The 24,366-nt window shown below is 42.3% G+C and overlaps 1 protein-coding gene across 1 annotated transcript in view; it reads left to right on the top strand.

The window, feature by feature from the left end:
- Positions 1–1,537: 1,537 nt before the first annotated feature.
- Positions 1,538–24,366, top strand: part of PRKD3 (protein kinase D3) — a 107,277-nt gene continuing 84,448 nt past the window's right edge. The window contains exons 1-2 of the mRNA XM_062209275.1: positions 1,538–1,661; positions 10,064–11,004. Of these exons, the coding sequence (XP_062065259.1) occupies positions 10,717–11,004 (288 nt within the window). The 5' untranslated portion in view covers positions 1,538–1,661; positions 10,064–10,716. The remainder of the gene's footprint in view (positions 1,662–10,063; positions 11,005–24,366) is intronic.

Here is a 24,366-nt window from a genome sequence, read left to right as displayed (position 1 = left end):
TCTTCTGCAAAATCTTATTTGTTTGAAAGGCACACACACACATACACACACAATCTTCCATCTGCTGGTTCATTCTCCCAAATGCCACAATTGCTGGGACCACCAAAGCCAGGAGACCAGAGTTCTGGTCTCCCAGGAGGGTGGTGGGACTCCAACTACTTGAGTCATTAGCTGCTGCCTTCCAGGGTATGCCCTGGCAGGAAGCTGGACTCAGGTAGGGAGTCCAGGCACTTGGGCACTCCAAAATGGGATGTGGGCATTAAAATAAAAGAAAGGCAGAATAAGGGCTGGCACTGTGGCACAGTGGGCAGAACCACTGTATGGGCGCTGGTTTGAGTCCTGGCTGCTCTCTACTGTGGCCTGGGAGGGCAGCAGAGGATGTCCCAAGTCGTTGGGCCCCTTCACCCACTTGGGAGACCCGAAAGAAGCTTCTGGCTCCTGGCTTCATTGGGGAATGAACCAGCAGATGGAGGACTTCTCTCTCTCCCTGTGCCTCTGTAGCTCTCTGCCTTCCTGAATAAATAAACTTAAGAAAGAAGAAAGAAAGAGAGGGGGGGGGCAAAATAAGACTTTAAGTAAAATATAATTAGATTGAATTAGATAGATGATATCGGATGGGAGACATTCAGCAGTTTCCAATTCCCCAGAATGGGTCAGAGAGGTCTTTAAAACGTAAATAATAATCAGGGTTACATACAATTTTACTTGGCTCAACTTTAACATAAACTTTCAAAATTCCCATTTCTAACCTTAAATCCAGAGGCAACCGTTAAGACTGAAGATTTGGTATCAACAGTAGCGGCCCACTTGAGTTTAGTTTTTTGTGTTGGCCAAAGCCGGCCCTGTCCACTCCGCATGGGGATCGCGGCTGACTGTAGCTGTTGCACCATAGCCCCCTCGACTGTTTCAATACATTTTCTTTAAGCACCTTGGGGACAACACGTTGTGTGGCAAACACTGTGGTTTCTCTGCAGTCGCCCAGGGCCCCGGTGGCGGGGTCCCAGTCGAGGCCACGCACACACACACAGTGACCGTCGCCACTCCAGTTTACTGGCGCTCGCTGAAGCGCTCCGGAGGTGCCGCCGCGGTGCGGGGGGCTCGGGGTTGCAGCGCCCAGAGGCCACCTGGGCGCCTGGCGGACGGGATGTGAGGTGGACGGAGCTGGTGTTCCGCTGCTCTCTGCCCCGGGAACCCTGCAAGTCCGGAGTTCAACTCTTGTCACCTCTTCTTAGCCCTGGCGGCCGTCGCCACCACCAGAGCGGATGCCAGAGGATGGCGTGCAGCCGGTGGAGACCCGCAGTCGCGTCTTGAGCAGAGCCCCCGCCCGGCTTCCCCGCAGCCACTGACACGCGCGGACCTCGAGGGGCCGAGGGACAAGCCCGAGAGCACGCGGAGCTCCCGCCGCCTCCCCGCGGCCACCGCCCGGGCGGGCGCGCCGGGGAAACTACAGCTCCCGGCAGGCCCCGCGCCGGCCGCGCGCCCCCGCCCCGCGCGCCCCGGCCCCCCGCCCTCGGGCCTCAGGACGGGACGGGGAGGGAGGGAGGAAGGGGCGCCGGCGGCGGGCGGGATCCTGTGAGGCGTGTGAAGCCTCGCTGGCGCCTGGTCGGGGACCCGGACGCTGGCGGGCGCGGAGTTTCTCAGGACCGGCCGAGCCCGCCTCAGTAAGTAATCGCCCCAGGGAGCGCGGAGCAGACACCGAAAAAGTTCGCGCCGCCGCCGCCGCCGCCGCTTTGTTCTCCCGGCCCGACGGGCCGAGGCGGCGGCGGCCCTTCCCCCACCCCCCGCACGCGGCGGCGGCGGCCGCGGGACCCGGACGGCGTGCGGGGCTGGGCGGCGGCCGCCGGGCTGGGCGGGAAGTTGGGGGAGCGCGCGGCGGGCGGGGGGCGGCCGGCGGGGAGCGGGGGCGCCGGCGCCGGGGCGGCCGCCAGATGGGGCCAAGTTCCGGCGACCGCGCCGCGGCCACTTCGGGTTCGCGTTCGACGGGTGACCCCCGCGCCCGGCCCTCGGGGGCCCCTCTGGCCAAACTAGTGCCCGACGCCGGACTGGCGGCGGCGCTCACCACGCCGGGTTTGGGCTGAGCCTTTTCGTTCTCAGCTCTTTGCGTGGTGCCCGTCTCAGAGGGGTAAGCGACGCTGGGTGGGGAGGGGGGCTGGAAGCCCGCACCCCGATTTCCCGATTGCAAGTCGCAGCATTGGCCGGAGTGGCTCTCACCCCCGGGGACGCGTCTCTTAGGACGAAACGCTGCGGACTGCCACTGCTTCTCCGAGTGTGAAAAATAAGCGCGTACCACCTGATTGCCTGCTGGCTACTCTATTTCAGTTCCTCGCACCCCGAAGCCTAGGCCCCGCCGTCTGCAAGCGCGAACCTAACTCGGGCGATGTGCGACCCGCAGACTTGTCCCCACACGCAGATTGATGCCTTGCACCTAACTGTCTTTTTCAGCCACACCCATCCCCACAGGAAATCAGACTATCGGTGTCATCTCTGATTAGGGAGGCTGAGTTACACCCTGAACTACTACTTTGGACGACGCTGCTTTGAGGGGTTGTAGCCACAAGGGAAGCAAAAGCTTCCAAATGTTTCACTTCGCACCCTGTTTTATTACTCTTAGGGTGTTTTTACTTTGTGTTTAATGTTGTGATTCTTAGATTTTGAGCGATTTTGCTTTTGCTTAGGTCAAGTTTACAAACTTTTAATGCAGGGAGAGTGAGGAATACCTTAGGGATTTGTTGCAAGAAGGCTTCCGTGAGGTTCCGTGTAAAAAGGAACCCTTTCCCTCTCCCCTGTTAGAGTCTCAGTTGAGATCAAGCATTTGAATTCAGACAAAAGGAAAGTGCACGTTTTAGTAAAAGTAGTATTTAAAACATGTCTCAGGAACTTTCGCTTCATATGGTAATGATATTAATGTACTAGGCCTGATCAGATGAGCTTGGAGTGTTCCTATTTGACGAGCTAGTTGTAAAGCATTTCACATATCAGGATCACTGGGATTCAAGAAAGTTGACAGGTCTAAATTTAAATTAATTTTGAAATTATCACATAATAATTGGTCTTTAATTATACAAATTTTATAAGCTTTGTTTCTTCAGACGACTCTTTAACATAGACATTTCTTTGTTTTACTGAGTTTTTCATTTCAATACTGCACACAGAAAAGGAACTTCATAAATTGGGCTTTATAGATGCTAAATTTGTAAGATGATGTGAGAATTGAAAACATTTTATACAGGGAAAAAATGAATAGATGATCATTTAAATGCATTTTCTAAAAGGTAACTACTACTTGTTCAGAATTTGGTATATGAGGAAATTATTTACTAGTACAAGTTTTAATAATGATGTTTATGATTTAGGATCTCCTGTGCTGATTGTACTTTAAGTCTCTGGTTATGTAATTCAGATTAAGCTTGTTATACATGTGTCTCTGGAGCATTCCTCTCCAAAAACTTGAGATAATGTACTCGGAAAGTGTTTCAAATTTAATGTAGAAAAAACGTTTTCTCCACTGGTCTGATTATAGTGGCAGTATGTGAGAAACTGCTCATTGACTTAGCCAGTTACATTTCTCAGCTATTAACTGGTGCAAAGATGAAGACACATGAGGCTCACCATAGATTTCATGTTGCTCGCCTGTCAGTAATCTTATTATTGGATAAACTTTCAGTGCCTGAGCAGGAGGACACATGGTGCGCCCTCTTAAACCCCAGTGACAGCGAGCGAGAGCGCTGAGATTCGGCTACCGCAGATCCAGATGAGCAGAATGTTAGAGGAAAGAGTTCACTCAGATGCTGAGCTCTGAAGGAGAGAATTATGTTAATCTAAGGCAGCAGTCAGTGTTTTAGAAAATACATGATAGTAGATGCAGAGGTTGCTACATAATACGATTTTTAGAAAAGCAGCAAGGAGATTTGAGTTTTTATGTAGTAATGTAATTCAAAATTAACATCAGGATTATTGAGCAAAGTCAAGCCTGCATCAGGGTAGATATGGACATGGTCCAAAACATGGACAACCTTCCACTTCATTTAGCATTATTAACACTCAAAATTAAATTGAACCTGGAAAACTCTTTACTGTTACAGAGTCATGGTAAATATTCTGCTTGCTGAGTAGAAAGGGCATTCTTACCTCTTCACTTTAGCTTTTTGAGTACAAGAAGAACACTGGCTACACTAAGTAACAGACTTCCTTTTGAAATATTTAATAACTAGACATGTTTTGTCTTCCTGGAATCCTCTGTCTTTGCTTCCCTGACTGCGACTTATGCAGAAGTCCTGCTTAAATATTTCCTTAAATGGTCCTTCCCTGAGACCCCAGCTGAAATTAGGTACCCTTGGTATACTCTCATGTTGCTTCTCATAGTTTGAAGTTGTCTAATTACTTACGCGAATGCTTGTTTAATGCCTGTAAGCTTCAGAGAGCAGTGACCACATCTGTTTTGGTCACCACTGTATAGCTTTATCATCTCAAAATAATCGAGTTAACATTAAGTACTCGCTGAATGAAATAATCGCTGAATGAAATGCTGCTGTTAGAACTTTTCCTAGAGATTTTGTCAAGATGTAAAATAATGCATGTGTAGGGGAGAAGTAAGGGAGGAAGAGCAGAAGGAAGGTCCACTAGTGATGTTACCTTGAAGTAACCCTCAAGTTAGTCCCTTAAACCTCAGGGCCTTTGTTTCACCTTGTAACAGCAGCCTGGGCTCAAGGAATCTTTAATATTCTGTATTTTGATTCCATTCAACAGTGGTGACATTATATAAGCTCATTTGAATGGAATATATGACATCTAACTCCTCAAAGGAATATTTGAGATATTCCACATAAACATATTAGACATGCTTGCCAACTAGATAATATTATTTATAGCTTTTTTATAGCTGTTAGAATATACTAGAAACATCTCTAATTGATACTCAATTTATAAATTAATATGTACCATTTCAGTTTTCTAATTGAAGCATAAAGAAAGAAAATTAAGAAACGTACCAAGGTTCACATAAATTAGAATTAATGGATTTCTCTTGGTATTTAGTCTTAGTGTTTTGCACCATACCTCTTGTTGCATATTACAGAACTAATAGGGGTTCCAAAAACAAAATGAGGAGCTATTATGACAGCCTCTGGTCTCTTCTGTTTGTGTTCATGCTGAAACTTTAAAAAATAATTTCATACAAAATTATAACAGTTTACTATGAATGGTTATTCTGGTAAATTAGACATTTCTGTTAGGCAGCTACTATTATTTGATATTAATAGGTATAATAAAATTAAAATTCAGTGGGAAGACATTCATTAAAATATATTTTTTAATTTTAAATTTCACTTATTTGAGAGACAGAGCTCCCATACAGTGGTTCATTCCCCAGATGCCTGTCAAGGCTGGGCAAGGACCAAAGTCAGGAGCCTGGATCTTAATCCAGGTCTCCCAAGTGAGTGAAGAAACTGAATTATTTGAACCATCATTGCTGCCTCCCAGGGTTTACATAGGCAGGAGACTAGAGTCAGGAGCTGGAGCTCAGAATTGAACCCAGATACTCCAGCTCAGGATGTGGGCATCTTAACCACAGGGCTAAATGCCTACTACAGAATAAATCATTATTTAACACAGTGGTATTGAAGTAAACTTGCATATAGTATTTTTATGGATATTTTACTACCTGATTTGTGGTAGTTGTTCAGCTGTTTTACTTTTTAAAACAATAATAATTGTACATATTTATGGAAAACACTGACATCTCAATACATGTATATAGTGCATGCTGATCAAGTCGTTTTTTTAATATTCCTCCTCTTTGTCATTTCTTTATGATTGAAGCCTTGGATCTCCTCTCTTGACACTCAGAAAATATATAATAGATTAACTATAGTTAACCCACTATGCTGTATTGAACTAAGAGCTTATTCTTTCTAGCTGACTTAGTACACATTATCCAGCCTTCCTCCCAGCCTCATGTTTTGCTTTTTAAAACTACTTGAGACACTTACATTATAGAACTGATTACCTCATGAAACGTCCTGTGCCTTTATTAGATTGTTGGATGTGGAATGAAATAGTAGAAAGAACAGAGGCATTAAGAGTTAGGGAGACTAGTTTGAATCTCAGTTTCATTACCAGTTAGCTGTGTAGGTGAGGGCAAAGGACAACTTTGCTGAAATGCTGGTTCTTTTTCTATAAAATGGAGTTAAACCTCCTAGGAATGTCACAAGGATTTAATGAAGTATCGTATTTCTTTTGTAGTATTTGTATAAAGTACAGGCATAATTGTTAATTCCTTTAATAACTGAAAATTGCTGAAACTTCCTGAGCAGTTGAACACTTACTGTAAGCCAGGCACTTACCTGGGTACTTCACATGAAGTAGGTTGGTCCTTACAGTCTTCATTTTACTTTTTTTTTTTTTTTAAGATTTATTTTATCTATCTAAAAGGCAGAGTTAGAGAGAGAGGAGGGGGAAAGATTGAGGAAAACTCTGTCCGCTGTTTCATTCCCCAAATGGCCACAATACCCAGGGCTGAGCCAGGCCAAAGCCAAGAACCAGGAGCTTCATCCAGGTCTTCCACATGGGTACAAGGGCCCAAAGACTTGAGCCATCTTCCACTGCTTTTCAAGGCACATTAGTAGGAAGCTGGATTGAGAGTGGAGCAGTTGGAACTCGAACAGGCAAACATGGGATGCTAACATTGCAGGCCGTGGGCTTACTGTTACGCCACAATGCTTGTTTTTACTTCTGTCCTCTGCAGTGATACTGAATAAAACTAATTAATCGCTATTAACACCTCTTAGAATATTTGGGGACCATTTATTCTATTATGTTAAGCATATATTATCACATGGCATTGTTTTCACCTTTATGAGGATTTTTCCCCCTGAAGTCAGTATTTCTCTAAAAATGTAGACCATAGAAACAAGCATACATAGGCTGATCGGCAGTGAGTATACAGATTGATGCTGGTGCCTCCTAAGTGTCATGGGGTTTAGGTTTACATTATCTCTCCTAGTCTGTTCTATTAGCAGCTGATATTTAGCTTTTTAGTTGGTAACCTCCTCTCACATGAATAACTTCCCAGTCATCATTTCCCCATTTCTGTTTTGCACACTGAGTTTTCTGAAACTGAATGTAAAGCTTTACACTTATCCTTGTTAATTTTAAGTTTGCTCATCTGCAAAAGTGGTAATGTCTCCACATCAACTTTTTTTTTCTTTTTTTTCTTTATTAAATATAAATTTCCAAAGTACAGTTTATGGATTACAATGGCTCCCCTGCCCCATAATTTCCCTCCCACTCGCACCCCTCCCATCTCCCGCTCCCTCTCCCATTCCATTCACATCAAGATTCATTTTCAATTATCTTTATATACAGAAGATTGATTTAGTGTATATTAAGTAAAGATTTCATCAGTTTGTACCCACACAGAAACACAAAGTGTAAAATACTGTTTCAGTACTAGTTATAGCATTACTTCACATTGAACAACACATTAAGGACAGATCCCACATGAGAAGTAAGTACACAGTGACTCCTGTTGTTGACTTAACAATTTGACACTCTTGTTTATGGCGTCAGTAATCTCCCTAGGCTCTAGTCATGAGTTGCCAAGGCTATGGAAGCCTTTTGAGTTTGCCAGCTTCAGTCTTATTCCAACAGGGTCATAGTCAAAGTGGAAGTTCTCTCCTCCCTTCAGAGAAAGGTACCTCCTTCTTTGATGGCCCCATTCTTTCCACTAGGATCTCACTCGCAGAGATCTTTCATTTAGGTCTTCTTCTTCTTCTTCTTTTTTTTTCCTCAGAGTGTCTTGGCTTTCCATGCCTAAAATACTCTCATGGGCTCCTCAGCCAGATCCGAATGCCTTAAGGGCTGATTCTGAGGCCAGAGTGCTATTAAGGACATCTGCCATTCTATGAGTCTGCTGTGTATCCTACTTCCCATGATGGATCATTCTCTCCCTTTTTGATTCTATCAGTTAGTATTAGCAGACACTAGTCTTGTTTGTGTGATCCCTTTGACTCTTAGACCTATCAGTGTGATCAATTGTGAACTGAAATTGATCACTTGGACTAGTGAGATGGCATTGGTACCTGCCACCTTGATGGGATTGAATTGGAATCCCCTGGCACAATTCTAACTCCACCATTTGGGGCAAGTCCGATTGAGCATGTCCCAAATTGTACATCTTCTCCCTCTCTTATTCCCACTCTTATATTTAACAGAGATCACTTTTCAGTTAAAATTTAAACACCTAAGAATAATTTCCACATCAACTTTAAAGAGTATCACGTAGATAAAGTATGGAACATACATCAAATGCTGTACAATATAAAATGGAATGGTAATCATTTACTTGAATGTGACTTTTTAAGCCTTTGTCTTTAAGCAGTTTTTTTTTTCCTGAGTCTCAGTTTTATCTCAGCTTTCTCATTCTTATTATGCTATCTGTATGTTTCTTTCTTTTCTGTCATAGGCATCCTAATTAAGCCCCATAAATTACTCTGCGGAATTACTTGGCAACCACATTGGGTGCTTCATTTATTCTCACCACTGGAATTGTTATGGATATACATTTAGATGAAATTAGAAAGATTTTGGATGAAATTTAGAAAGATTCATCTCTAATGAGCCATTTCTTTCAGCCATGTGGAGGTCCTACTTTTTTTTTTTTTTCTTTTTTTGACAGGCAGAGTGGACAGTAAGAGAGAGACAGAGAGAAAGGTCTTCCTTGTGCCGTTGATTCACCCTCCAATGGCCACCGCGGCCAGTGCGCTGCGGCTGGTGCACCGCGCCAATCCAAAGGCAGGAGCCAGGTGCTTCTCCTGGTCTCCCATGGGGTGCAGGGCCCAAGCACTTGGGCCATCCTCCACTGCACTCCCGGGCCACAGCAGAGAGCTGGCCTGGAAGAGGAGCAACTGGGACAGAATCTGGTGCCCCAACCGGGACTAGAACCCGGTGTGCCGGCGCCGCAAGGCAGAGGATTAGCCTATTGAGCCATGGTGCCGGCATAGGTCCTACTTTTTAAATATTACTTTATAATCGTGGTTTCTTAAAAATTATGATACATACTAACCGTGTACCTAGTGTTCTCTTTCCTACTGTTTGAAATCTCTTACAGGGCCAGCACTGTGGCATAGAGGGTTAAGCCTCTGCCTGCAGTGCCTGCATCCCATATGGGCACCAGCTTGATTCCTGGCTGCTCCACTTCTGATCCAGCTCCCTGCTAATGTGCCTGGGAAACCAGTGGAAGATGGCCCAAGTACACCCCATCCCCAGGAGAGCAAAAAGAAGCTCCTGCCTCCTAGCTTCAGCCTGGCCATTGGCCATTGCGGCCATTTAGGGAGTTAACCAGAGGATGAAAGATAGATCGATCTCTGTCTGTCTCTCTCTCTCTCTCTCTATTTCTGACTTTCAAATAAATAAATAAAAATAAAATCTTTTAAAAAAAGAAATCCCTTATGATAAGATCACTTTCTCCTATGTTTCTGTTTAAAGTGTATCAACTTCCATACTTCTTTGTTGGTCATATAACTGTGTCTAATATATTGCTTCTTGCCTCCTTAGCCTGCTGAAAGGAATTTGTCAACAAAGCAAGTCAGAAGTCATATTCTGGCAGAATTAGACTTTTATATTAATGCTTGATTTATCTGTTAGGAAATTATACCTCATTTATATGCTGGGTTGTGTGTATTTGATGTCAATGACAGTGTCAATATTGCTCTTCTTTTTTGCACTTTTTGTTTTTCTTTGTTTTTGTTATAACTTGGTTGTATAATTGTGGAATAAAAGTCTTAATCTTCATCAATATAAAATAAAATAACTTAGAAAAAAGTTTGATCTTCACGTTTCAGGTAATAGGGGAGTCCTAGGGTTGTTTTCTTGGGCAGGAGGCTCTCTGAAATTATGCTTGCAGTAAAATATGACTCTAATGACTAGACAAAAAAATACTTCTGTAGACTTTATTGGTGAATTATGAACATATGACCAAATATTTATCATGTTTAAAATTATTGGAATTATTTTTAAAATAAGATCAAGTATAAAATGTTAAAACCTTTTTAAAAATTCCTTCTAGGCTATTTCACAAAGCATCAACTTTTCTTGATGGACCCAGTCATCGAATGAAATATGCCTGTACTACAGTTGAAAGCTTTGTACTTCAAAGGAAAGCTCACTCCACAAGATTAAAATGATGTGTGAGAAGGTGATTTAAGGTGTGAATATTAAAGTATCCCATCAAGTCAGTGAACTCAAGGATAAGTACTCAATAGATGATTCCAAACCATACTGTTTTTGAAGCCAGGAGGATTTCATCTTGACAGAAAATCAACTTTTTTTTTTTTTTTGTATTGTCTTTGTGAAATGAAAAGAGAGCAATAAGAATGGACTTGAAATAGGTAAAGATGTTTAGTAAATAAGCAACATCAACTCTCTTCTCATGAAGACAACTTAGTGATGTAAAATCCTTTACAGATCCTTGGTTGTGGTCCTAAAGACAAGACTCTTTTGATGGGACTGCTATGAAGAGAAGTCGGACCTTTTGTGCATCAAACTCACAAAGATAGAACTTGTAATCATAGGCATGAGTGGTTTAAAAGAGGAAGTAAAGAAGCTTTCAACTAAATTCAAAAGTGCAGTCATTTTTTTTTACTGCTGTTATTTTAATAACCTCTTCATAACCAGTTAAAAAAGAATTGACAAGTATTTTAAACGATTAAAGAAAGGCAGATGTCTGCAAATAATTCCCCTCCATCAGCGCAGAAGTCTGTATTACCTGCACCTGTTCCTGCTGTGCTTCCAGCTCCTTCTCCATGTTCAAGTCCTAAGACGGGACTGTCTACCCGACTCTCCAATGGAAGCTTCAGTGCACCATCGCTCACCAACTCCAGAGGCTCAGTGCACACAGTTTCGTTTCTATTGCAGATTGGCCTTACACGAGAGAATGTTACCATTGAAGCCCAGGAGCTGTCTTTATCTGCTGTCAAGGATCTTGTATGCTCCATCGTTTATCAAAAGGTACTGTGCATGCTATTTGTGCCAGCAGTTTTTCTAATTAATACTGTTTCTAATGCCTCTCTGTGAATGATACATGCACTACTAGTGAGTGAACACATGAATCCTTCAATTCTGAGCGCGTTTTTGAAAGTCTACAGACAAGGAACCTAAATATCAGAATTTAAGAGGATTTAAATGCCACGTACCCCATCTTTAAAATAGTGCTATTTCATTTGTCTCTTAAGCATAGGAAAATCTGTACAAAGTCAAGGGCACATAAATTTCGTTTAGGTCAGGAGGTGGAGAACACCAGTCATTGAGCTGGTAACGAAAAGATATGGGACACAGCAGCAGCCAAGTCCTAGGTCTATACTTCATTCTTTCTAGGGGTTCTGCCCTTTATCTTATATCCTTTCCTTCCCTGTAAATCCTACATATTTTTCAGAGAGGGTGTTAAGAATCTGTGTAAACTGTTGTTATAGGACCACACTCTGTTTCGTAAAGAATAGGTAAAATCAGTTTTGAATATGTGACAAAATATTTGAGAATTCAGGTTAGTTTTATTTTATTTCCTATCCACCACCTGCCACCCTGTACCACTGCCAATTTTTTTTAAGTAACTTTAGTTAAATGTTTAAATGTCTTTGATCTTGGCTCACTGGATGAACTAGTATGTTTTCTGTTTATTATAAGGCCATTTTTATAGGTTATATGAATTGGTTACATTTTATTTTTTTTTTATTTTTTTTTTTTTTTTGACAGGCAGAGTGGACAGTGAGAGAGAGAGAGACAGAGAGAAAGGTCTTCCTTTTGCCGTTGGTTCACCCTCCAATGGCCGCCGCGGTAGCGCGCTGCGGCCGGCGCACCGCGCTGTTCCGATGGCAGGAGCCAGGTGCTTCTCCTGGTCTCCCATGGGGTGCAGGGCCCAAGGGCTTGGGCCATCCTCCACTGCACTCCCTGGCCACAGCAGAGAGCTGGCCTGGAAGAGGGGCAACCGGGACAGGATCGGTGCCCCGACCGGGACTAGAACCCGGTGTGCCGGCGCCGCAAGGCGGAGGATTAGCCTGTTGAGCCACGGCGCCGGCCGTACATTTTATTTTTAATAGAGTAAGCATGTGTTTCAAATTTGTTTCAGACAAATGTGTAAGCTTTCTGTTTGTAAAAATCATTTCTGTGATATTAACGTGGATTCAGACTCTTCATCTTTTTTTTGTTTTAATTGTTGTGAATGGTTTGTCATTATCTTTTTTTTAAAAGATTGATTTATTTATTTGAGAGACAGAGTTCCAGACAGAGGGAGAGACAGAGAGGTTTTCTATCTGTTGGTTTCACTCCCCAAATGGCTGCAATGGCCAGAGCTGTGCTGATTCGAAGCCTGGAGCCAGGAGCCAGGAGCCTCCTCCCTGTCTCCCTTGTTGGTGCAGGAGCTCAAGCAGTTGGGCCATCTTTCAGTGCTTTCCCAGACTGTAGCAATGAGCTGTATCGGAAGTGGAGCTTGCTGGAACCTAACCGATGCCCTTATGGGATGTCAGCACTGAAGGTGGAGGCTTTACCTGCTATGCCACAGCACCAGCCCCGTCATTATATTCTGATAGTACTTAGCAATCCACAAATGTTAGTATGTGAAAATGACATATCTCCTGTGTTGTTTAACAGTGATTTATTTATGTAAATAGGGCCTAAAATAAGAATAAGGTCAGTTTTGTAGATCTGTAGAGCAATGTATCTCTCCTGTTAGTTTCTTTAATTGTACATTACAGAGAGGTTTTTCACAAAAACGTTTGCAATGATGTTGTAAGCTTTTATATAAAGATAATATTTAAACTTAAATACAATTTGTAACTTTAGTGATCCCTTTTTATGTGAGACTACAGGAATTTATAACCAAATGTTTCTGCAAATCTGCTACTCGATTTTCAGTCTTTGGCAATTTTAATTAATACTTTTTTTTTTTAAGGTTTACTTTATTTATTTGAAAGGCAGAGATACAGGGCGGCGCCACAGCTCACTAGGCTAATCCTCTGCCTGCGGCGCCGGCACTCCGGGTTCTAGTCCCGGTTGGGGCGCCGGTTCTGTCCCGGTTGCTCCTCTTCCAGTTTAGCTCTCTGCTGTGGCCCGGGAAGGCAGTGGAGGATGGCCCTGCACCCGCCTGGGAAACCAGGTGGAAGCACCTGGCTCCTGCCTTTGGATTAGCACAGTGCTGGCCGTAGCGGCCATTTGGGGGGTGAACCAACAGAAGGAAGACCTTTCTCTCTGTCTGTCTGTCTCTCTCTCTCTCTCACTCTCACTGTCTAACTCTGCCTGTCCAAAAAATAAAAAAATAAAAAAAAAAAAAAGAGAGAGAGAGATAGAGAAAGAGGGAAAGGGAGAGAGAGAGATCTTCCATCCACTGGTTCACTCCCCAGAAGGCCACAACAGCCAAGGCAGGGCCAGACCAAAGCCAGGAGTTAGGAACTTCTTCCCGGCCTCCCAAGTAGGTGCAGAGGGGCAAGCCATTGGGCCATCTTCTGCTGCTTTTCTCAGGCCATGGCAGGGAGCTGGATTGAAAGTGGAGCAGCTGGTACTTGGACCAGTACCCATATGGGATGCTGATGTTGCAGGCAGCAGCTTTACCCACTACACCACAGTGCCCCAGCTCCTTTTACTCTTTTTTTAAAACAAAAATTTTAAGTGACAAAAAGTTGTTTATATTTATCAAATATTTCATGTTGTCTTAAACTGTGTATACATTGTATAGTTTATGGCTTAATCAAGTCAATTAACTTGATTTGCTTATTATTTACTTGCTGAGATGAACTCATTTACTTTTTATATGTATACAGAGGATTATTTGAGAATTAGTTTTACTTTACTAATATAAATGTGAGAATTGAGTAACAGGGTAAACTCCTAGGGAAGTGGATTAAGTATAATAGAAAAGAAAAATTATAATCCATAAAACAGGGTGAGATCAAGGAAATAGGAAATAGCTCACAAAATAAAAACTTAGGTTAAACTTTATACACATAAAATATTTGTCGATTATGGGTATATCAACATAAAATAGTAAACTGAATGTGAATCAATATTATAATTATATATGTATTTGGCAAAAGCATACATGCATAATATATAAACATATTACATATTATTTTTGACATGTGCTAGAATCCTAACTTAGTTTAAGTATAGTGAAAAGGAAATTGATCTGGGTACCACGTCAGCTCAGTTACTTATTTACTGTATGATTTTGAGCAAATGATTTTACCTCCACATCCCATATGGGCACCAGATTTTAGTCCCGGCTGCCCCTCTTCCAGTCCAGCTCTCTGCTGTGGCCCAGGAAGACAGTGGAAGATGGCCCAAGTGCTTGGGCCCTGCACCCTCATGGGAGACCAGGAGGAAGTGCCTGGCTCCTGTCTTCAGATCGGCACAGCGCCGGCCGTAGCAGCCATTTGGGGAGTGAACCAACAAAAGGAAGACCTTTCCCTCTGTCTCTCTCACTGTCTAGCTCTACCTGTCAAAAAAAAAAAAACAAAAAAAAAACAAAAAAAAACCCACAAACAGAAAGTAACATTTGATCTGGTTAAAATAAATGAGCAAGATTTAAATAAATGGGATATGAGAAGTACATTCTAGGCAGAAAAATCAGGATGAGCAAAGATATGGAAGAGGGTGAAAGGATAACTGGTGATAACACATTCCCCTTAATCCTCACGCCAGTCTGTGGAACTTCTCAAACTTTAACATGCATGTGATTCATCTGGGACTTTTACTAAAAGGTAGATTTTTAATCAGGAGGTTTGGAGTGGGTGTGCATTTCTTAGGTGCTTCCAGGTGATGTGGATGCTCCATTGTCATAGAACACATTGAGCTGAAAGGGTGTAGGTGATAGAACCTACTTTCAATAAGAGGAAACTGACTTCAGAGATATTTAAATGATTTGCTGAATGTCAGGTTTCAAACACAGATTTTTTTTTTTTTTTTAAAGATTTATCTGTTTTATTTGAAAGGCAGAGTGACAGAGAGGCAGAGGCAGAGACAGAGAGAGGTCTTCCATCCACTGGTTCATTCTCCAGGTGGTGGCAGCCATAGGAGCTGTGCCGATCTGGGTCTTCTGGGTCTCCCACGGGGGTGCAGGGTCCAAGGACTTGGGCCATCTTCTACTGCTTTCCAGGCCATAACAGAGAGCTGAATTGGAAGTGGAGCAGTGAGGACTCGAACTGGCACCCATATGGGATGCCAGCACTGCAGGCAGCGGCTTTACCTGCTGTGCCAGAGTGCCAACCCCCATAGGTCTGTCTTAACTCAAAAACTGTACCATGCCACTTCCCTATGCCAGAGAAGTTTCACACTTGATTTTCTCAAGAGTAGAGAAATTTAACTAAGGGCTTTGTGTAGCATAGTGAGATGATCAGATCTGTTTTGTAAAGTTTAATTATTAAATATGGCAACAGAGCCGGCGCTGCGGCTCAATAGGCTAATCCTCCGCCTGCGGCGCCGGCACACCAGGTTCTAGTCCCGGTCGGGGCTCCAGATCCTGTCCCGGTTGCCCCTCTTCCAGGCCAGCTGTCTGCTGTGGCCCGGGAGTGCAGTGGAGGATGGCCCAAGTGCTTGGGCCCTGCACCCCATGGGAGACCAGGAGAGGCACCTGGCTCCTGCCTTAGGATCAGCGCCGGCCGCGGCGGCCATTGGAGGGTGAATCAACAGCAAAGGAAGACCTTTCTCTCTGTCTCTCTCTCTCACTGTCCACTCTGCCTGTCAAAAAAAAAAAACAACAACAACAACAAAAAATATTTGGCAGCAGAACATGAGATAAAGTAGGGAGGTTAGCTATGAAGCTATGAAGCCATTGTAGTAATAAAGACCTGAACTGAGGAAGTTGAGAAGTGATGACAGGCCAGTGCCGCGGCTCACTTGGCTGGTCTTCCGCCTGTGGCGCCAGCACCCCGGGTTCTAGTCCTGGTTGGGGCGCCAGATTCTGTCCCAGTTGCTCCTCTTCCAGTCCAGCTCTCTGCTGTGCCCTGCACCCGCACGGGAGACCAGGAAGAGGCACCTGGCTCCTGGCTTCAGATCAGCGTAACTCCAGCCCTTGCGGCCATTTGGGGGGTGAACCAACAGAAGAGGAAGGCTTTTCTCTCTCTCTCTCTCTAACTCTGCCTGTCCAAAAAAAAAAAAGAAGAAGAAGTGATGACATATTCAAAGTGGATTAGAAAAGTACAGTTGGTAAAACTTGATATCCTGTTTAGTATAAGAGAAGAGCAAAAGGTTAAAGATAACCAGTCAGAGTGACTGGATGCGTGGTTACTTCGACCAAAATGGAAAATCCAAAAAAAAAGGAGGGCTGGCGCTTTGGTGTAGCCAGTACAGCAGCTGCCGACAGCACCAGCATCCCATATGGGCACTGGTTTGAGTTTCTTCCATAACCTGGCTGTTGTTAGTAGTGGCTACAGTAAACATGGGAATATAAATACCTCTTTAACGTACTGGTTTCAGATCTTTCATATAAGTAACCACTAGAGAAATTGCTGCATCCTCCATACTCCTGTCCATAATGGCTATACTAGTTTACATTCCCACCAAAACTGTTAACAAGGGGTTCCTTTTATTCATATCCTTGCTGACACTTACCTTTAATCTTGTTGATAATAACCATTCTACACTTGATCTTAGCCAAAAGACTAAGAAGCAATGATAATAACCATTCTAAGAAGTGTTTTAATTTGGATCTCCGTAATGATAAGTGATGTTGAGCAACTTTTTTCATTTTATCTGTTTGACATTTGTATGTCATCTTTTGAGAAATGTTTGTTCAGGTCCTTGCCCATTTTCTTTTTAAAGATTTATTTATTTATTTGAAAGGCAGAATTACAGAGAGTTAAGGACAGAGAGAGTCTTCCAACTGCTGGATCACTCCCCAGATGGCTGCAACGGCTGGAACTGGGCCAAATCTGAAGCCAGGAGCTAGGAACTTCCACCTTGCCTTTTTTTTTTTTTTTTTTTTTTTTTTTTTTGACAGGCACAGAGAGAGACTAGAGAAAGGTCTTCCTCCATTGCTTCACCCCCCAAATGGCCGCTACTGCCGGCATTGTGCCGATCCGAAGCCAGGTGCTTCCTCCTGGTCTCCCATGCGGGTGCAGAGACAGAGTACAAGCACTTGGGCCATCCTCCACTGCCCTCCTGGGCCACAGCAAAGAGCTGGACTGGAAGAGGAGCAACCAGGACAGAACCGGCGCCCCAACCGGGACTAGAACCCGGAGTGCCGGCGCCGCAGGCAGAGGATTAGCCACCTTGCCCATTTTTAAATCGGATTATTTTCATTATAGAGTTGTTTGAGTTCCTCACATATTTTGTATATTAATCCTTTATCAGATGTATGTCTTGCAGATATTTTCTCCCAGTCCATAGGTTGTCTCTCTTTTTTTGCCCAAAGATTTAATTATTTATTTGAAAGACAGAGACAGAGAGAGTCTTCTGTCCACTGGTTCATTCCCCAAATGGCCACATTGGCTGGAAGTAGGCTGATCTAAAGCCAGGAGCCAGGAGCTTCTTCTAGGTCTCCCATGGGAGTACAGGGGCCCAAGGACTTGGGCCATCTTCTGTTACTTTCCCAGGCCATAGCAGAGTGCTGGATCAGAAGTAGAGCAGCCAGGACTTGAACTGACACCCTTATGGGATGCCGGCACTGCAGGTGGCAGCTTTACTTGTTACACCGAAAAGCTGCTCCCCTAGGCTATCTCTTAACTAAGTTAATTGTTCCCTTTGTTGTGCATATAAGTTCTTATTATATATATTCAGATATTTTCTTCTAGTGTATGATTTCATTCTCCTAAGTGTCTTTTGGAATGACACTTTGTGATTTTGATATAATTCAATGTAATTTTTTTATGGATGGTACTTTTGTGTCATATCTAAAATCTCTTCCTAAATGAACATAACAAAGATTTCACTCCATGTTTTGTTTTGGAAATTTCATAATTTCAGCTCTTACCTTTTATATCTGTGACCTGCCACAATAAACCATGTGAGTTAAACAATAGGAGTTTGTCTTCTTGCAGTTCTGGAGACTAGACATCTAAGATCAAGATTTTGGTAGGGATGTTCTTGTAAGAGAGAATCTGTTCTATGTGTCTTTTCCTAGCTACTGGTAGCCTCAGGCATTCCTTGGCTTTTTGACCATGTTCTCCCTGTTTTCACATTGTCCTCCCTTTATGTATGTCTGTCTTTATATGTAAATTTCCCCTATTTATAAGGGCACAGTCATACTGGGTTAGAGCCCACTTTAATGACCTGATCTTAATTTATTGGGTCTTTACTTGAAAGATTTGAGGTCCGTATGCTGAGAGCTGAGCTGTTGACACCCCAATGTTCCTTGCAGTTCCTATTCACAATAGCTTTGGTGGTGGGGTGGTTACAGAGAGGGTGGGGAGGTAGGAGAAAGGATGGCGAGGACACAGTTCAACTCACTATAATCGGTTTCAAATTATTTTTTGTATATGTTGTGAGGTAAGGGTCAAGGTCCATTTCTTTATGTGTGAAACTGAAGTGTTTTTAGGACAGTTTGTTCAAAATGCTGTTTTTCCCTCATTGGATTACTTTAGTACTTTTGTTGTCAATGAATTGACATATAGACTTTGGTCTGTTTCTGAACAATGTTCTGCTTCATTAAGCTATATATCCTTATGCCAATCCCACATTATCCTGAATTAATTTTAAAAAGACATGAATTCAGGTGCCTAAGTCTTCATCTTTGTCCTTTTTATCAAAATAATTTTAGCCATATAATTCTTAGAATCAGTTTACCAATTTCTGCAAAAAAGAAAAGGCTCCTGGAACTTTGTACTTCATATAATTCAGTATTTCATGATTTTGATGGTATTATAAATTATTTAAATTTCAATTTCTGGGACCAGCATTGTGACATAGCAAGTTAAGCTACCAGCTGGGATGCTGGTTTGAGTCTTGATTCATCCACTTCTGAGACAGCTCCCTGCTAATGCCTGGGAAAGCAGAGGAAGATGACCCAAGTACTTGGGCCCGTGCACCCATGTGAAAGACCTGGAAGAAGTTACTGGCTCATAGCTTCAGCCCAGCCTAGTCCCACCTGTTGTAGCCATTTGGGAAGTGAACCAGCAGGTGGAAGATCTCTTTCTGTCTCTCCTTCTCTGTGACTCGACCTTTCAAATAAATAAATCCTTAAAATATAATAAATTTCAATTTCTAATTCTACCTTTCTAGTATATATACTTTTTAAAAAAAAGATTTATTTATTTATTTGAGAGGCAGAGTTACAGAGAAGCAGAGGCAGAGAGAAAGAGAGGGAGGGAGAGAGGTCTTCCATCCACTGGGTTCACACTCCAGATGACTGCAATGGCTGGAGCTGCACCAATCCGAAGCCAGAAGCCAGGAGCTTCTTCCAGGTCTCCCATGCAGAAAGCGGGACCCAAGGAGTTGAGCCATCTTCTACTGCTTTCCCAGGCCATAGCAGAGAGCTGGATTGTAAGTGGAGCAAAGTGGGACTCAAACTGGTGCCCATATGGGGGGCCAACACTGTAGGTGGCAGCTTTACCCGCTGCGCCACAATGCTGGCCCCATCTAGTATATATACTTTTTAAAACTCATTTTGTGTCCTGTGATCTGCTAAAGCCATTTATTAATTCAACTAGGTGTCTTTTTCTTGTTTTATATTGGAAAATATTTTTATTTTTTAATTTTTAAAATGTAATTTAAGTTGTACAAGTTTCATGTATTCCATATATACAGTTCCAGGAATATAGTGATACTTCTGACCCCATCCTACTTGGTCTGTGTGAGTGATCTTTCTGATACATTGTTGGATTTGAATAATTTGTTGAGGATTTTTGCATCTATGTTCATCAGGGATATTGGTCTGTAGTTCTCTTTCTCTGTTATATCTTTTTCAGGTTTAGGAATTAAGGCGATATAGGCTTCATAGAAGGAGTTTGGGAGGATTTCTTCCCTTTCAATTGTTTTGAATAGCTTGAGAAGAATTGGAATTAGTTCTTATTTAAATATCTGGTAGAATTCAACAGTGAAGCCATCCTGTCCTGGACTTTTCTTTGTTGGGAGTGTCTTTATTATTAATTCAATCTGTGACTTAATTATTGGTCTGTTTAGGTTTTCTGTGTCTTCATGACTCAATTTTGGTAAATTGTATGTATCCAGGATTCTATCCATTTTTTTTCTGTTTGTTGGCATAGAGCTCTTTGTATTAATTCCTAATGATTCATTTTTTTTCTGTGTTATCTGTTGCATTTCCTTTTTTGTCTCTGATTTTATTGATTTGAGTCTCTCCCTTTTTTAATTTTTTGTGCCAATGGTGTATCAATTTTGTTTATTTTCTCATAAAACCAGTTCTTCATTTCACTGATGTTTAGTATTGCTTTTTTGTTATTGTTTCAATTTTGTTTATTCTCTAATTTTAATTATGTCTTTTTTCCTACTAATTTGGGGTTTGGTTTGTTGTTTTTCTGGGTCCTTGAGATGCATTGATAGCTCATTATTTGGTACTTTTCCAATTTTTTTCATGTAGGCACCGATTGGTATAAATTTAGCTCTTAACACTGTTTTTGCTATAGTCCATAAGTTGTTTTTTTGTTTTGTTTTGTTTTGTTTTTGACAGGCAGAGTAGACAGTGAGAGAGAGAGACAGAGAGAAAGGGCTTCCTTTGCCATTGGTTCACCCTCCAGTGGCCGCTGCGGCCAGCGCGCTGTGGCCGGTGCACCACGCTGATCCGAAGGCAGGAGCCAGGTGCTTCTCCTGGTCTCCCATGGGGTGCAGGGCCCAAGCACTTGGGCCATCCTCCACTGCACTCCCGGGCCACAGCAGAGAGCTGGCCTGGAAGAGGGGCAACCGGGACAGAACCTGGTGTGCCGGCGCCGCTATGCGGAGGATTAGCCTATTGAGCCACGGCACTGGCCAGTAGTCCATAAGTTTTGACATCTGTTGTCATCTTTGTTCATTTCCAGAAATGGTTGGATTTCTCTTTTAATTTCTTTTATGATCCACTGTTCATTCAGGAGCATAATGTTCAGTCTCTACGTATTTGCATATGATCTAGAGATACTTGAGTTGTTGATTTCCAGCTTCATTCCATTGTGGTCAGAGAAGATGCATGGTATGATTTTGATTTTTTTTTTAATTTGATGAGACTTGCTGTATGGCCTAGCAATAGAGTCTATCCTAGAGAAGGTTCCATGCGCTGATGAGAAGAATTATATTTTGCAACTGTGGGGTGAAAAGTTCTGTAGATATCAGGTCCATTTGGTCCACAGCATCGATTAGCTCTGTTGTTTATTTGTTGATTTTCTGTCTAGGTGATCTGACCATTGATGAAAATAGGGTGTTGAAGTCCCCCGTTACTATTATATTGAAGTCTGTCTCCATTTAGATCCATTAAATTTCTTCTAAATAGCCAGCTACCCTGTAATTAGGTATATATACATTTATTATAGTCATATCTTCCTATTGAATTGAACCCTTAATCAATACATAGTGCCCTTCTTCATCTCTTTGAACAGTGTTTGTGTTAAAGTCTATTTTGTCTGATATTAGGATGGCTACAGCTGCCTTTTTTTCTTTCCATTAGCATGGAATATCTTTTTTTCCATCCTTTCACTTTTAGTCTTTGTGTATCTTTGTTGGCGAGATGTGTTTCTTGTAGACAACAAATAGATGGATTTTGGCTTTTACTCCATTCAGCCAGTCTGTATCTTTTAACTAGAGAATTGAAGCAATTTACATTCAAGGTTACTGTTAAGTAACAGCTTGGCCCTGCCATTTTGCCATAAATATTCCTGTTGTTTACTTTAGGTTTCCTTTGAACTTTTACTGGGAGAGTTTATGCTTTCACATTCTTTCATAATGATGACTTTCTTTTTCTGTGTTTCTGTGTATAGCACATCCTTAGGCATCTTTTGCAAGGCTGGATGGGTATTGACATTTCTTTCAATTTCTGTTTGTTATGGAAGTTATTTCACCTTCACTCACAAATGAGAGCTTTGCAGGGTACAGTATTCTGGGTTGATAGTTTTTTTTTTTCTTTTTTGTTATAAAAATTTTTTTAAAGATTTATTTTTCTTTATTTGAAAGACAGAGTTACACAGAGAGGTAGAGACAGAGAGAGAGGTCTTCCATCCGATAGTTCACTCCCTAGATGGCCTCAACGGCTGGAGCTGTGCCAATCCAAAGCCAGCCAGAGCCAGGAGCTTCTTCCAGGTCTCCCACGTGGGTGCAGGGGCCCAAGGACTTGGGCCATCTTCTAATGCTATCCCAGGACATAGCGGAGAGCTGGATCGGAAGAGGAGCAGCCGAGACTAGAACCAGCGCCCATATGGGATGCTGGCGCCTCAGGCCAGGGCTTTAACCCACTGTACCACAGCGCCGGCCCCTAGATTTTTTTCTTAAGATTTGAACTATGTCTCCGTTTTTCTCCTAGCTTAGTACAATTTCTAATGAGAAATCAGCTGTGAGTCTAATGGAGATCCTCTGAAAGTGATCTAGCATTTCTCTTGTGAACATTTTAGAGTCTTGTCTTTATGTTTACTGTTCAAAGTTTGACTACAATGTGTCATGGTAGAGATCTTTTCTGGTCATGTCTATTCAGAGTTCCTTGTGCTTCCTGTCCCTTTCTTTCTCCAAATTGGGGCAGTTTTCTGTAATTATTATTTTTTTTAAGATTTTTTATTTGAAAGAGTTACAGTGAGAGGTAGAGCTATTAGCTCATTAGTAATCAACAGGTATAAAGACCTATTTTAAACAATAGTTTTTGCTTTTGCCATCACCATCTGTAATATTTTACCTGGGGAAGTAAACCTCAGCTTCTGGTACAGTGCCTTTCTTCTACAGAATATTTTCATATGTAGCATGCCTAAACCAAGACTGCCTTTAATATCTTTGGTAGTCTAGTAAGAGAGCAGAAAAAACCAGTCTGTGCGCACAGGGATTCCCTTTTTCAGGGTCAAATGAATAAAGCTTTATGATTCTGCTTTCTCGTAGTGCTCTAAATGCAATGTGATATAGAACTAGAAATTCAATGATTTCTGTCCTTACTCCCTTTGCAGTTAGCTAGGTGAGCATTTGTTAGGAAAACATTTGTTAGCAATGAGAAGGTGACAGAATTACGTAACTACCTATGTGTTATTGCAAGACTAACAAAATACACTGATTACTCTTAAAGGCAAATCTTTGGTCCAGATTGCTTTCTTAAGCTTCAAATATGCCACATTCTGTCTCTTAGCTAGGCTTTATGCCTATAGTTCCTCGGGTTTGAAGACTCTTTGAGTGCCACATCTTCTGCTTAGACCTCCAGCAAGTTGTTGTCTCTATAGGTGCTAGCATCTTGTCCAACCCATTGTATTTTAACATTCATCATACTAATTGTAATTTTCCTTTTACTTGAATATAACTGCTCTGTGAGGCCAGATGTGGCCACAGTGGGTACTCAACTAATATTTCTTTGAATAAAAGAAGGAATTCATAAGAACTAGGATAATGTTGTAATTAAAAACATGATGGCCGGCGCCGCGGCTCAATAGGCTAATCCTCCGCCTTGCGGCGCCGGCACACCGGGTTCTAGTCCCGGTCGGGGCACCGATCCTGTCCCGGTTGCCCCTCTTCCAGGCCAGCTCTCTGCTGTGGCCTGAGAGTGCAGTGGAGGATGGCCCAAGTACTTGGGCCCTGCACCCGCATGGGAGACCAGGAGAAACACCTGGCTCCTGCCTTCGGATCAGCGCGGTGCGCTGGCAGCCTCGCACCTACCGCGGCGGCCATTGGAGGGTGAACCTACGGCAAAAAGGAAGACCTTTCTCTCTATCTCTCTCTCTCACTGTCCACTCTGCCTGTCAATAAATAAATAAATAAATAACATGAGTTTTGGGGTCACAGACAAATGGGTTTTTCTTTATACTTATTAGTGGTGTATACTTGGCTTCTTATCTGAAAAATGAGGTTAAAAATAGTATTCCTCTATCATGCTTTTGTATTTGTACATGTATGTGTATTTTTTGCTAAAATGCTTAACCTATTTCCTAGTACTTAATAATCACACAATAAATGTTAGCTTATCAGTAATATTATTTATTTATCTGATCTTAGCGGTATCAAAACTGGGACCACAAAAACCTCAACCACTGTACTATATGAGAATTTGTGATTTACAAGTGACTGAATGCTACTACTAGTTAAGTTTATGTTATCTTTTTTTTGTGTGCTTTATGGAATATATACATAATGTCAAAGTATGTTCTGTGTAAAAGACAACTTTTATTCCCTCCTTGACCCATTTGAGTAAATTATTCACAATATTTTCTTAGTTCTGTGAATGTTCTTTTTAATGCCAAAAATTGGAAATGAATGATGCATTAATTCTGTGATTTATTTAAT

Source organism: Lepus europaeus, chromosome 13 (genome assembly GCF_033115175.1).
Source record: "Lepus europaeus isolate LE1 chromosome 13, mLepTim1.pri, whole genome shotgun sequence".
Lineage (NCBI taxonomy): Eukaryota > Metazoa > Chordata > Mammalia > Lagomorpha > Leporidae > Lepus > Lepus europaeus.
Note: the sequence above shows the minus strand (reverse complement) of the source record. Positions and strands in the feature narration are given on the sequence as shown.